Source organism: Molossus molossus, unplaced genomic scaffold (genome assembly GCF_014108415.1).
Source record: "Molossus molossus isolate mMolMol1 unplaced genomic scaffold, mMolMol1.p scaffold_m16_p_13, whole genome shotgun sequence".
Lineage (NCBI taxonomy): Eukaryota > Metazoa > Chordata > Mammalia > Chiroptera > Molossidae > Molossus > Molossus molossus.
In genome coordinates, this window is record NW_023425348.1 from 62,521,385 (window position 1) to 62,534,668 (window position 13,284).

General features: G+C 52.2%; 1 protein-coding gene across 3 annotated transcripts in view; it reads left to right on the plus strand.

Annotated features, from left to right (window-relative positions):
- The window catches only part of NAV2 (neuron navigator 2), a 375,174-nt gene that overhangs the window by 313,801 nt on the left and 48,089 nt on the right, over positions 1–13,284 (plus strand). For all 3 annotated transcript variants that reach the window (XM_036258164.1, XM_036258163.1, XM_036258161.1), the window contains 5 exons: positions 911–1,378; positions 2,040–2,105; positions 3,470–3,514; positions 5,818–5,978; positions 7,306–7,494. In XM_036258164.1, the coding sequence (XP_036114057.1) occupies positions 911–1,378; positions 2,040–2,105; positions 3,470–3,514; positions 5,818–5,978; positions 7,306–7,494 (929 nt within the window). The remainder of the gene's footprint in view (positions 1–910; positions 1,379–2,039; positions 2,106–3,469; positions 3,515–5,817; positions 5,979–7,305; positions 7,495–13,284) is intronic.

The window sequence follows — 13,284 nt, forward strand, 5'->3', positions numbered from 1 at the left end:
TTCTAAAGCCAAGATTCTGCAAGAGGATATTTCATCCTCTGATTGGCAGCCGGCAAAAGTGTTTCTCATCTGTCACCAGATAGTATAGTGAGGATTGATTATGTGGTAGGTTGGTTGTTTTTACAATAATTGAGGTTGTAAGGACTGTTTGGAGAAGACAGAGATCAAACTCACACCACTGAGTAGCTTGGGGAAAGGCAACCCGCCTGTCAGTGGTTTCATCGCTTTGCAGAGTTTTAGTGGATGGAATTACTTGCTTTACTAGGGCGTGCACCACCGTCTGACTTTAAAATAATTCTGCCATTCTACCAGGTGTCCCTCTGCCAAGGGAAGAAGGACACGCTTGTGTCGTTTCCTGTATTCTGACAGCACATTTTTGGTCACAAGTAGAGGGTGTGCCATGGAATGGCATTTCTGTGTGCTTCAGTGGGTGGTACTGGCACCCTGGCCCTCACGGACACAGCTTTCAGGTTGGGCTGTCACCAACAGGTAACTCTGTGACAATAACGTTCCCCGGAGTTGAACTGTCATACACTGAGGGTCTGCTTTGTGCTGGTCATGGATACAAAGATGACGACGACAGCTCTTTTCCTTCTAGATGTTTCCTGGGCCAGGGCAATTTTCTAGTTACTCTGTTTATGGGAAGAAAGGGAAGCAAGATCTTGGACCAGCATGGCTAGTCCTGTAGAAGGTGGTTCCGTATTGCCCTTCGGCTCCGGTAGAGCCAGGGTCTCCGCTGCGGCCTAGAACTGGAAGCTGGCCTGTCCCCATGGGATGCTGGCCGCCATTCAGTAGAAGTGACTTGCCCTTCCCCAGGGACCCCCAGGGCTCCTTGCCACGCCCTCCTCTAACAGCTCAGAGCCCCGTGGCTCTGGGTGTTCAACCCAAACAACCCTTTGTCTCTCTACAGACTCTTTGGCGGGAAGCCTGGCAAGCAAGTGCCCATCGCCACAGCCGAGAACATGAAAAACTCGGTGGTCATCTCCAACCCTCATGCCACCCTGACCCAGCCAGGCAACCTAGAGTCCCCCTCAGGCAGCGGCATCCTGAGCAGTGGGAGCAGCAGTCCTCTCTACAGTAGGAATGCGGACATCACCCAGTCTCCTCTAGCCTCCAGCCCCAGCTCAGCCCACTCAGGCCCCTCCAATAGCCTCACCTGGGGCACCAACGCCAGCAGCTCCTCGGCGGTCAGCAAGGACGGCCTGGGCTTCCAGTCCGTCAGCAGCCTGCACACCAGCTGCGAGTCCATCGACATCTCCCTCAGCAGCGGAGGGGGCCCGAGTCACAACTCCTCCACGGGCCTCATCGCCTCCTCTAAGGATGACTCCCTGACGCCCTTCGTGAGAACCAACAGTGTGAAGACCACACTGTCGGAAAGGTTGGTGATGTGCGTTTGGCTGCCTGTCTCTCTTAGAAAGACACCCTTTCAAGAGAAGAAGGAATGTCAGGGATCCCAGATGTCAGTTCCCTTTTGCCTGGGCGATTTCTCTCTTTCTTGTCACCGATGTCTTTCCATAGGAAAGCCAGTGGGGGTGGAATTAAGCTCAGCTCTGCTTCCTGTTACCTTTTTCTCCGTGGTTATTCTCAGTGCCTGGAGCTGCCGGAAGTCTCTTGGGGCAGATTTAACGCACCCATTTGAAGTGGCATTCCACCTTTGAAATCCTCCCATGTGATTCTGTTTGTTCATCGGTTGCTTCTTCCCCTCCCCCTGTAACTGTGCAGGCAGAGCGAGTGGCCGGCTGCCTATCGCCGTGGGCGTGCGATAGGATGTACTTTAGGCAGTGGGGTCAGTGTGGTGGTCATCATGGCAAACACCCCCCTACTGAAGGGCTGCTGGCCAGTGATAGGAAATCGGGAAACCGCAAGCGTCCCCCGAGCCCCAGATCCCATGGCAGCAGCGGCGTGTCCGCCGTCTCCCATAGGGAGGAAGGAAAGCCAGGGGCAGCACTGGGAATGAGAAGTCACCGTATGTGACGCCGCCGACCCTTCGTTCCAATCTAATGCTCCTTCTCTTGTTTTCTACCTGCCTGGACCTCTAGCCCTCTCTCTTCCCCTGCCGCTAGCCCTAAGTTCTGCAGAAGTACTTTGCCCAGGAAACAGGACAGGTAATGACATCGTAGGCCGGGGGCCCCACCGAGCCTCTAGGTTCCTCTGCCCATCCGTGTCAAGCCAGATGTTTTGTGTGAGGCTGTTGGCCTGAGGCTTCCGCTTGTGTTCGTGGCTCTGGTGTAGTACGTGACCCCCAGACATGCCAGTGAGGGTTTGTTCCGCTGTCCACTAAAGCCCCCAGAGAGACGGGGTTGCGCCGGCCCCTCCCTTCCCAGCTTGGGAAGGAACCGCAAACCTGCACTTGAAGCAGGGCGGCAGAAGCCCTCACTTGCATCTGTCTTCCTGAGCATGTTCCTGCTTCCCACCTTCCCCTCCGCTCCTCCTCCCTCTCCCAGCCCCGAAATGATCTACCACCCACCTCGCAGCTCGGCCCCCACCTTTGTCTCCGCCCCTCCACTCCCCACCCAGCTGGCTCGCCTCCCTCCGCCCTCCCCCGTTGCAGTGTGGCTCCCCGTGTCCTGCCGGCTGCCGTGTGCTGTGTGCCCATTTCCTGTAATGATAACGGAAAAGAATATGTGGAGCGTCGAGACTTTATAAAGGAAGAGGCTTGTTTGCCCCTGGCTGCCCTGTGGGTGGGCCTCAGAGATGGATACTGACCTTACGTTTGTGGGGGATCCGTGGCTTGGCCAAACATAACAAACAGATGTTGTTCCGTGCTAGAAAAAAAGAAATTAATGAAAAGCCTCTTCACCCCATCCGCAGCAAAAACTTTGTTTTTGTCAAGCTCCCAGACCAAGCCTTTAAACCCTGTTCTTTGGAAATCCAAACGCCTCGACTTTATCAGCCAGCAAGTTGTAACACGCCCCGACTCGAGTCCAGGGCTCAGCTCCTAGCTACGTCCAATAAGGACTGCAGAAACGGAGAGGGACCTGGAATTTACTTATGAATTCCAAATATGCAGACTGCAAGCCTCTTGAAACCCTCCACCAAGTCCCTTCTCTCACTTGAAGTCACCGCCGGTGGCGGTGGGGGTGGCCCAGAGTTAGTGGCGCGGAGAAGCTGGCCTCTCTCCCCGAGAAGCAGTGGCGAAGGTGCAGAGATGGGCGACGGGGCGGCGGAAGGCTCGGGTTCTGCTTCGAGGTGCGGCAGCCCCCGAGTTTGGCTTTGAACCCGAGGGTCTGAGTGGCCCAGGCCTGCTGGTGACGCGGGGTGAAGTGTGCCCTGGGGTCAGCGCAGGCCGAGGATGGGGTTCTTTGGTGTCCCGTCGATGTGCTGCATGCCCAGTGGATGGGGGGCACTCCTGGTGCAGTGAGTCTCTTTGCCCCATCTCTTCAGCCCCTTCTCAGCCTTTTCCTCCTCACGTCGCCTGCTTGTTCTGTGCTTCTCTGAAGTTCTCATTTTTGTTTTAACTTTCCTACAGTGACCCGCACCTTGATAGGAACACTTTGCCTAAGAAAGGACTCAGGTATCTGTGTTTCCTTCTTGCATCCATGCCATGTGGCTTTGGGGCTTGGCTGGTTGGGGGTTCGGGCTGGGCTGGGGTCCCCGCTTTGGCCACCGCAGTAGGACCTTGGACGACAACTCCCCTCACACCTTCTCATTCTCATCTGTCCCTTCGTTGGCTTATTTGCTTGAGCAGAGGTTGTGCTTTTCCAGGCTTCCTGGGGTGAAACCATGTCATGAACCACATCCCTGTGCGCGCCCACCGAGCGGCTGCTGCTGCTGTTTCTGGGGCCAGTGGATGTAATGGCTGAGCACATCGCCACGACCATGCTGTCCACTGGCTGTCTTCCAAGACGAAGGACGTGGCTTGTAGCATGTTGACTTGTTAGCCAGGACACGAGCCAAGGAAGAAGCAAATATTACTTGCAAATTGGAAAATATTTTAGCTTTCGGCCCATAGAAAATTGTTAAGGACAGACACGCTGCACTCGTCTACATAATCATTTAAAAGTGTTTGATGCCCATCCAGACATGGGTGTGATCAGCGTTTGGTGGAGGCTGCGAGGAAGCAGTGTCCTCTCACTCACTGTAAGTCATGGCTTGGGCTCCTTCGGGGGCTGGTCCTGGTAAAGCAAGATGCTGTAAGTCCCGTGGCTCCCACGCCTTCTCTTTGCCGCCAGCGGAGCTGCAGAGCTAACGCCTGCCCCGCGGTTGAAATGTCTCATGGCTGCAGCTGTCATTTCTCCTGCTCTCTAAACGCCTCCTTCTTTGTAGCCTCAGCTTCACCCTGCACCCAGCGTTACGTGCTTTTGCCAAAAAAGTGGAACTCGGAATGAAATGTCTCAACACTGTCATGTATGTCTGTAGTTGATAACCTGTAGCGCGTGAGGCTGAGAGCATTTTGAACAGTCCTGGGAGGTAGGTATCCATGCTTCCTTTCACTAGGAGCTCCGAGGAAAGCCAACTGTGAGGATCTGAAAATCAAAGTATTGAAACCACCCCTCCCCCCGCAGATGTCCTGTGGGAGGAAACCCAACAGTGTGGTCTAGGAAGGGGAGCTGGCCAGGCCTTTTAACCTAGCAGTTTTCATCACGCGGATGAGGGCTGACCGTTAGCGGCCGTGCCAGATAGACACTTACATTTCGGTCACTTTTCATATGAGCTGGACTTGATGTCCCCCGCCCCAAGAGGAAGCGAACCTCTCTAAAAAATGGACATTTGTATTGCTTTCTGGAAGAGATCTATCTACGACAAGGATGTCACTCTCTGCTTTTTAAAATTGGTTTTTAAAAAATTTGGAAGAGGGGTGTGTGACAAGGCTGTCTTTAGGCCGTGGGTGTGACAAAGAAAGCTACATGTCCATGCACTAGAGTGACACAGTTCCAGAAGACACGTTTTTACATCCCCTCGCTATCTGACTGTCCCTTTCTAGCTCCCTCCCTCCGTACACACATCAAACACACCAACACCTTTTTTTAAGCCCAAAGAATCCCACGGTTGACAGCATCAACAGTCGCCCCATGGTGATCTGGAAGTCTGGGGGTTCTCTGGCCGCGTACTTGGGCGATTTAGAAATTCTAGAAGCTGCCTGTGGGCATAATGAGAAGAGCATGGATTTTGAAATGAGACAAAACTGATGGAAATCTTGGCGGGGTCTCAAGGCAGGTCCTCACCAACAGGCTGGCGAGGGGACGTCTGTGAAGGCACTCAGCTCACGGAGGCGTTGAGTAAATCACCACTAAATGCGTTGCAGAGTAAATCAGGAGGTGGACCGCATGACTTCTGAGGACCCTCCCCCGTGTGAAGCCCACTGACGGGGTTCCTTTCGTGGGGACGTGTTTAGGGAAGATGGCAGCGACCGCTGTGAGCAGCGCAGTCCTCACACCTTTTCAGGCCTGGTGTCGGAGGCATGAGCCTCGCGGCCACCTGCGTGTGCTTAGACTGCAGTCCTCTGAGCCCCCAGCGCTGGCCCAGCAGCTCGTTCTGCTGCTTCAGTGTTGTCAGGGCTCGGACATGACACTGTCATGAATCAACATGTTGCAGATACGCCCCGTGACGGCTCTTCTGAGCATTCTCCGATCTTGCTCTCTTGATGTATCCCCTCCAAACTGAAAGGAATTACAATTTTCCCCTAAAGGCGGCCAGGTAGCAAAAAAAAACGTTTTGAGAAACGTCGTCAGTTTCGGGATGTGTAGTGATCTGAATTCTTTTTTTTTTTTTTAAACATCATCGTTGGATGCATGTTTGTCGTCAGCCCCACGGAGTCTGTTCTCATAAGCGCTGTCGCTGTTCGCAGTTAATTCAGCCTGATCTCTGTCTGTCCAGGTATACTCCCACCTCCCAGCTTCGCACACAAGACGACGCGAAAGAATGGTTACGGTCCCACTCTGCAGGGGGCCTGCAGGACACCGCTGCCAATTCCCCCTTTTCCTCGGGCTCCAGCGTCACTTCTCCCTCCGGAACAAGATTCAACTTTTCTCAGCTTGGTGAGTAGCTGTGCTGATCGACTCCCTAGGGCACAGAGTAGCTCGTAGCAGAAAGAGACGTGTTGGTCATAGACATGGGATCCCGTCACTCTCGGAACCTGATGAGCCCTCCGCAGCGTAGTTCGATTGTAGGAGGTGGGTAGCAGAAGGACTAGAGGAAGTGGGATGTTTTGGGTACTCTAATCATTCCTTTTCTTTCCATAGGTGATGTAGGTAGAGCTAACCATCCCATTCTTGAGAAAAGTATACCCTAGTTCTAAGATCCGAAGAAGTGGCTTTTATAGCATGTCCCATGTTTGGCCATCCTCGTCGCTTCATTAAGCTAGAGATAAGACTCTGGTTTTGATTGAACGCGTATTACTGAGTGCCTGTTACTGACATAACGCTTTGGCCAGTGGGGAAAGGGAAAGAATTTGTGACATGGTCCCTGCTCACTTGTCAGTGGATTCTTTTTTGTTAGAGCAACAAACACACCCAGACCGACTCATGAATAGGGTAAAAGAGCCATCCCAAGCTTTATGGGAAACCATGTAGAAACGAACTATGGTCAGGTAGCAAGTGTATTTACAGTGGAAATTACAGGAGAAGGTGGCAGGTGGGAGCTGGGCCTTGGGAGGCTGATGGGGGCAGGGGCGCGGGGGGATTTCTAGAGGAGCCGTCTTTCCTGAATATTGTGCATAATACGCTCAGTCGCAAGGACAGGTGTGGCTTGTAATCAAGTATGACTTAACTCTTCATTTTCGGCTCACTAAAGGGATGCTTCAGAAGTGCGGCACATTACTACACGGATAGGATTTTAATGAGAAAGCTGGGTTCAGCCCAGGTAAAGCTGGTTTCAGCACTGAAGCTCTCTAGGCGCCACTGGTTAGTGCTCCCCACCCGAGGCAGCGAGGCCCGGGTGCATGTTGCTCTTTCCCAGCCGTAACTCTTGGAGGCGGGAGTTTCTTGTCATGCACAAACGCTTCCCATCTGATCAAAAGCCTGGTGGGACTATTTTGAGCTTTTGGCTTTAGAGAGAATTGTTCCAGATGAGCCCAGGGAGTAATTAGCTCATGCCTGGAAGGTGACACCAGCTTGTCTGAACGTGCCAAGTCGGAAAGCGAGGCCCAGAGCCTTGCTTTGGGACTGACCCACCTTCCCGTCCTTATTTTTAGCTCTCCGTGTGTAACTCAGATGCTGATGTGACTACCTGTTAGAAAACAGACAAGGGAGAGAAGTCGGCAGGGGCGGACATGGCTGATGATGAGCAGTCCTCTCTGCTTCCCCAGCCGGGACTTGAACAGAGACATGACTTTCCAACCTTTTAATCCGGTTCCTTTCATTCCAGCGAGTCCCACCACTGTCACCCAGATGAGCTTGTCCAACCCAACCATGCTGAGGACCCACAGCCTGTCCAATGCCGACGGGCAGTACGACCCGTACACCGACAGCCGCTTCCGGAATAGCTCCATGTCCCTGGATGAGAAGAGCAGAACCATGAGCCGCTCGGGCTCGTTCCGGGATGGCTTTGAGGAAGGTAAGCAAGGAGGCCGGCCGCCTCCCAGGCCAGGGGGTGTGGCCGATGCTTCTCGGTGCCAAGTTCCCTTTACTGACCTGCGAGTCCACTTGTGAGGGCTCCCAGCTTTCCCACTGACTCTGGGGGTCCAGGGAGAACTGAATGGGAGGGTCTGCCTCTGAGTTAGCCTCTCCGGACTCTGGGGGAGAGGCTGCTGGAAAAGCCCGGGTGAACCTGAGCACTGCTGAGCTCTGCTCGGTCTCCTCTTTCTTGGGCGTGGGCCATGGCTTCTTGGCACGCGCCTGCATCCTGAGGTCCAGCCGCTGGCGCCCCACCTCGCAGAGCAGGCTCCTGGAGCGTTCACATCCCTGCGCTCACGCACCTGCACGGCTCCGGGCTCCAGGTGGCCACGCCTCTGCTGCGCCGCAGAACCTCGCGTTTATTGCTCTCAGTGATGCCCTTTTCCTTCTTTGCTTGCTCACGGGAATATTTGGGGTTAGATTTTTCCTGTTCTGTTCATTTTCATCAGAATTTGGGGCATTAAAAAATACTGTGAGCAACTTTGCCAGCCTTCTTCCTAAGGCGGTTCATGTCTCTTTCCCGTTGTTCCTCAGGAAGTGAGCTAGGGACGCCACAGTCACCATATTGTGGGGACATCACCCACTCCCCCAAAAGCTTCCCAGAGGTGGGCTGATGGGACGTTAGGGGCAGAACTCATTGACTAATGAATCGTTCAGAATGAGTAGTAAGACTACCAGGGTTTGAACTCCAGTGTCCCTGTTGACTAGGTATATGATCTTGGGCAATTACTGTACCTCTGTTTGCCTCTGTTTTTTCACTGATAAAATGGGAGTAACAATAGTACTCAGCTCACAGAACTATGGGAATCAATGTGATAATATATATGCAGATGTTAACCCATAATGTCATTGCGCATCACAGCCTGTAGACTCAGATTCAGCATTAGTGTCCTGGCGGCTGGAAGCCGCAGCCAGAGGTGGGGACCCATGGAGCCGACGGAGCCGAGGCTGAGGGCTGTCACTCTAGCTGCTTTTTGGTGTGTGCCAGCCCCAGAGCAGAAGTGGGAGGGGAGTTGTAGGTACTTCCCTCTGCTCCCAGTTCCTGTGAGAGTGGGGATGTATGCCCAGCATCCCCTTGGTAGGAAAGGATAGACAGACCCGTGATTGTTTTTGGAAATCCCTAAACAGGTCAGGAGAGGGAGACATGCAGGATGTAGACTTCTTCTTTGCCCAGTGTCATTTTTTACAAAAGTTTTAAAGAGTTTAGTTACGGAGCAGTTGCCCCCTGTTCATCTCTTCAGCAACTGAATTCTCTCCACCCTCATTTGTGTATCGTTTGCATCCAGTGACGTTCAGAGAGCAGATGCCAGTTCATAAATTCGTACACGGGAACCTGCTGGGACAGAGGATCGGGGTGGCGGGGGGGAGCCCAAGTGACTGAGAGTGTCGCTGGATTGAGAGCTAGAGATGAGGGCTGTAACCAAGCAGAGCAGTGATACTGGAGGAGGTGTTGGCCCCAAGGTGAAGGTGGAGGCAGTTTGTCTTGAACTTTTGTCCTAGTCAGTGTGCTGGCCAGCATGCCATGGAGCATGCCCAGCCCTCCTGATGGCGACCCTATGCTGTATTCCTCTTCTCTGCCTTGCGTGTACCTGAGGGAGCCATCTGCAGGACTGAAACTTATCCGAACAGGCACACTTCACCTCGTTAAGGTCCAGGGCCATTGCAGCATCCTCATTAGATAGCTTTTATTTAGTCCACCTGGAGTCAAGCCATCAGGCAGTACAACTGTGGAATATCTGGATGTCAGAGGGGCATCGGTAACGAGTGCTTGCCCACGCGCAGTGTCCAGACCTGTGTAAAACTAGTGATTCGTGGTGACGAAACGAATGCGGAGGGACAAATCAAGTTTGCGGGGAAGCGGTAGGGACGGCTGTCTATATCCTATAAACTCGTAACATTTTCATCTTTTGGGAAATTTCGCATCTGATTGATTTTTATCTCAAGGTTATTACAAAAACAAAGTAAGACTTGTACAATTAGATGGGGTTTTGTTTTTGTTTTTTCACTTTTATAGCTCTTTTAAAAATTTATTTTTAATTTTTTAATTGCAGTTGACGGTCAATAATATATTAGTTTCCGGTGTACAGCATGGTGGTTAGACATTTATATGAGTTAAAAAGTGATCCCTCTGTTACAATATTATTGACTATATTCCCTACGCTGTATGTAACATCCCCGTGACTGTCGAAACTGCCGGTGTGTACATCTCAATCCCGTCTCCTTTCCAAGGCCCCCACTCCCCTTTTACCTGGCAGCCCTCAGTCTGTTCCCTGTGTCTAGGAGGGGTTTTTCTGTTTTGTTTACTCATTTATTTTATTTCTTAGATTCCTACTGAAGTGCAATTACCTGGTTTTAATTCCACTGTGTAGAGACTTTTATCCTTCTTTTGAATTTTTTTTTTAACTTTTTTTTCTTTATTGACTCAAGAGAGAGGAAGGGAGAGGGAGAGAGAGAAACACTGATGAGAGAGAACATGTATTGGCCGCCTCCTGCAGGACCCCATCTGGGGATTTGGCCCACAATCTGGGCAGGTGCCCTGACTGGGAATTGAACTGGCGACCTTTTGGTGCATGGGTCAACACTCAACCACTGAGCCACACCAGCCGGCCCTCTTTCATTTTGAAGGAAGTGGGTATCAGAACCATGTGGATTAAATATAGGCATGGCCCACATTCAACCTTTCAAAGTTCTTTCAGGTGAATTCATTCCCATCAGATACATTGTGCGATTTCAAAGTCAACTTTAGTAGACTACACTGAGGGAGATGCTTGAGGCATTTTAAAAATGCATGTCGTTGGAGCGAAAACTCGTCACAGTACCATCATCCCTAAGAGCGCGTGCAGTCTAAACGTTCTGGCTGACGCAGCAGAGCGGCCTTCCGCACAGAAACCTCGCACCGCCGTCCCTGGCGTTTCTCGCCCTGAGCTACAGTTGCAGCTCAAACCTGGCACCTTCATCGTTAGCAATGAGACTTTGGTAAGGGACTGGACCCTGCTCGGTTCCTCTTCACTACAACGTGGGAAACACCTGGACCTGCTCCAAAGGCTTGAAGTGAGGATTAGGTGAGATAAATCCTGGAAAGCATGTAGCAAAATGACTCTGAAAAGGGCTGATAGTAAGTGCGCAGTCAGTGTTGTTACCGTTGTCATGTTTCATTTTCTCTTCTCCCCAAAGGCCATGTCACCCCCATTTTGTTTATGACAAAATTGAGACAAGAAGTGATGTGAGGACTTTGTGCAGCCAGGACCAGATCCTAAACTCTCGATTCGAGTCCTCTGTTTCTCTGCTCCATTCTACCTTGGCACTGGGCTCTGCCTTGGTCGGTCTCTGGGCTTTCCTGCCTGTTTCCAGGTCGACTTCCTCTGCTGGTGGAGTCTGTTGGCCATCCAACTGCATCCATGCGAACTAGAGCACGGTGCCGCCGCTCACATTCTTCTGCTCCCGACCACCTGTGTGTGCTCGTCCACACCACTTAACCTCTCTGGGCTTTCATTCACTCTTTCGTTAATTGGGGGTAGAGACTCCTGCCCTGTCTGGGTGTATTACCCAAAATTCTCTGTGATGACGAGAATCACTTTAAATAATAGCACAGATGAGAGGGTGCTTTGATGAGTAGGAAGCTGGATATGTTTGTGAGAGGCCCCAGTGGGATGTCCCAGCACTTGCTGGTTTACTGGCTGGAGTATGCCCAGTTGGTTTCATCTGTCTAGTGACTTCCCCCTACCTAAAGCATCTTCTCAAACATTGGTTCTGGCTTGTGCCTATCTGTAGATTCAACAACAGGATGGAAACCATTCTGAAATATACCAAAGGGCTTCACAAAAACCCAGAACCCAGTAAACCAGGTCACTCCAGGGCACAGCAAGCAGATCCTGCTCCTGAATGCTGTGTGGCCTCGAGCAGGCAGGTCATTACCTCTGGGTTTCAGATCGCGCGGTGGCGGAGAAGGAAGGCCTGGCTATCCTCCGAGGTTCCTTGTAACATTCGAATGTGGGCTGTGGAGGTAGAGGGAGGACATGCATGGCCTGCTCTGTCTGTTTCGGCTTTGCTCCTCCTCCCATATGCCTTTTGCTGTCCAGAAATACTCAAGCCACACCACCCAGGCTGGGACTTGGCTCAGCTCCCTCGAGGGAGGGCCAGCTGAGTGGCTCAGGGGAGCCACGTTCAGTTTGGGGTTGACTCTGAGAATCAAGAAATCTTTCTTCAGACCACAGCCTTGCTGTGGCTACTGACCAGGTGAGAGGAATTCATCACGGAGGGAAATCAGGACCTCCACCTGACCCCTGCCAGAGGCGCTGTCTACCTGCAGCCCCGACGTGCCCTGAGGTGTGGCCGAAGGCAGTGTCAGTGTGTCTGTGCAGTGGAGAAATAGAAGAGGAAACTTCACGGGTCCCAGCAGCCACAGGCCACACAGCAGCCCTGGGCAGGCTCTGGAGCAGGCGTCCGATGGGCAGTGTGACTGACCGTGTGATTAAGGGGTTATGTTACCCACATTTCTGCCCCCAGCTTGGCCTCCAGTATAATCTCCCAACTGCTGCTTATGTCAGGGGCTGAAGTAGGTTACCCCGTTGGGACATGAGGTCACCAGGTTGGGACATGAGAAGCTCTGTTAATGTGTGGGCATATTAACGCCGAAAGCCGTTATTGGCCGTTAACACCTTAAACTGATGTTTTATGGGGTATGAGTCAGATGCGTCACGTCACGGAGGGAGGAAGATGGGGGCAGAGATCGAGAACTCTGAGGGAGGTGGATGTGAGTGGAGGCGGGGCAGCCTCGGAGGGGCAGCCACCGCTAAGAGGGAAGAGGGCTGGTAGGGCAAGCTAAGGGCCATGTGGGTTCAGACCGAGAAAGCCCATCCCGGTGGCAGTCAGGGCAGCAAGGAAAGGCTTGGGAAGGTGTTTGCACTGACCTGAAGGTTTGGACGGACGGAATGAGATCCGTGCTAAGCAAAGGGAACCGTATGGGCAGAGACCAAGGGGCCACACACTGTCCCAGGCCAGCGTGGGAGCCAAGGCCAGGATGCGTGGTGTTCAGAACCCCTTGCAGGAGGCAGCTGAGTGGCACACTGAGCTGTTCTCGGGGCTCTTGTGGGCAGGTAGCTTCTGACCGCCGATCCGAGTGGAGTTCATTCCTTGGGTGGTAAGTGGAAGCCGTTGAGCACACGTGGAAAGTTACGCCCGCACCTCCCACTCTGAGACCAAAGGTGACTGTGCGGGGTGGGAGTTGAGGCATTCCACGCGGTCAGGAAAGCTTTGCCCGACTGAAAGGTCTATGATGTCTCCGAAAGCATATTTCTCTCTTTCAGACAAGTTGTCGAGAGAGTACCAAGAAAATGCCATTGAAGAATCTGGCTTCCCGCAAGAGAAGTCGGCCAGAATGCCTTGTCCCTAGAAAAGACCGCCTTAAAAATGTCATGAAGACAATTAATCAAATGTCTCCCCTCGGCTGAGGGCAGGAAGCTAAGAGGGTACAAGGATGGTCCAAGTCAAAAAGGGCCAGTCAGAAACAGAAAAGAGGACACCATGTGTCCCTTTGGTGACGTGATTGAAATTGAATGAAGAATCTGTATTTCGCTGGATGGTTTCTAAACAAACGTTTGTAAACAAATGTTCATTCACCTGCAATAAATTGACTGTGGCCAACAGCCTCCTGTGTTCAAAATAATCAGCTCATCTTTTGCATATACAAGTGACAGGGGGTGGCAGGGTATAAAATATACAAGCACCACAA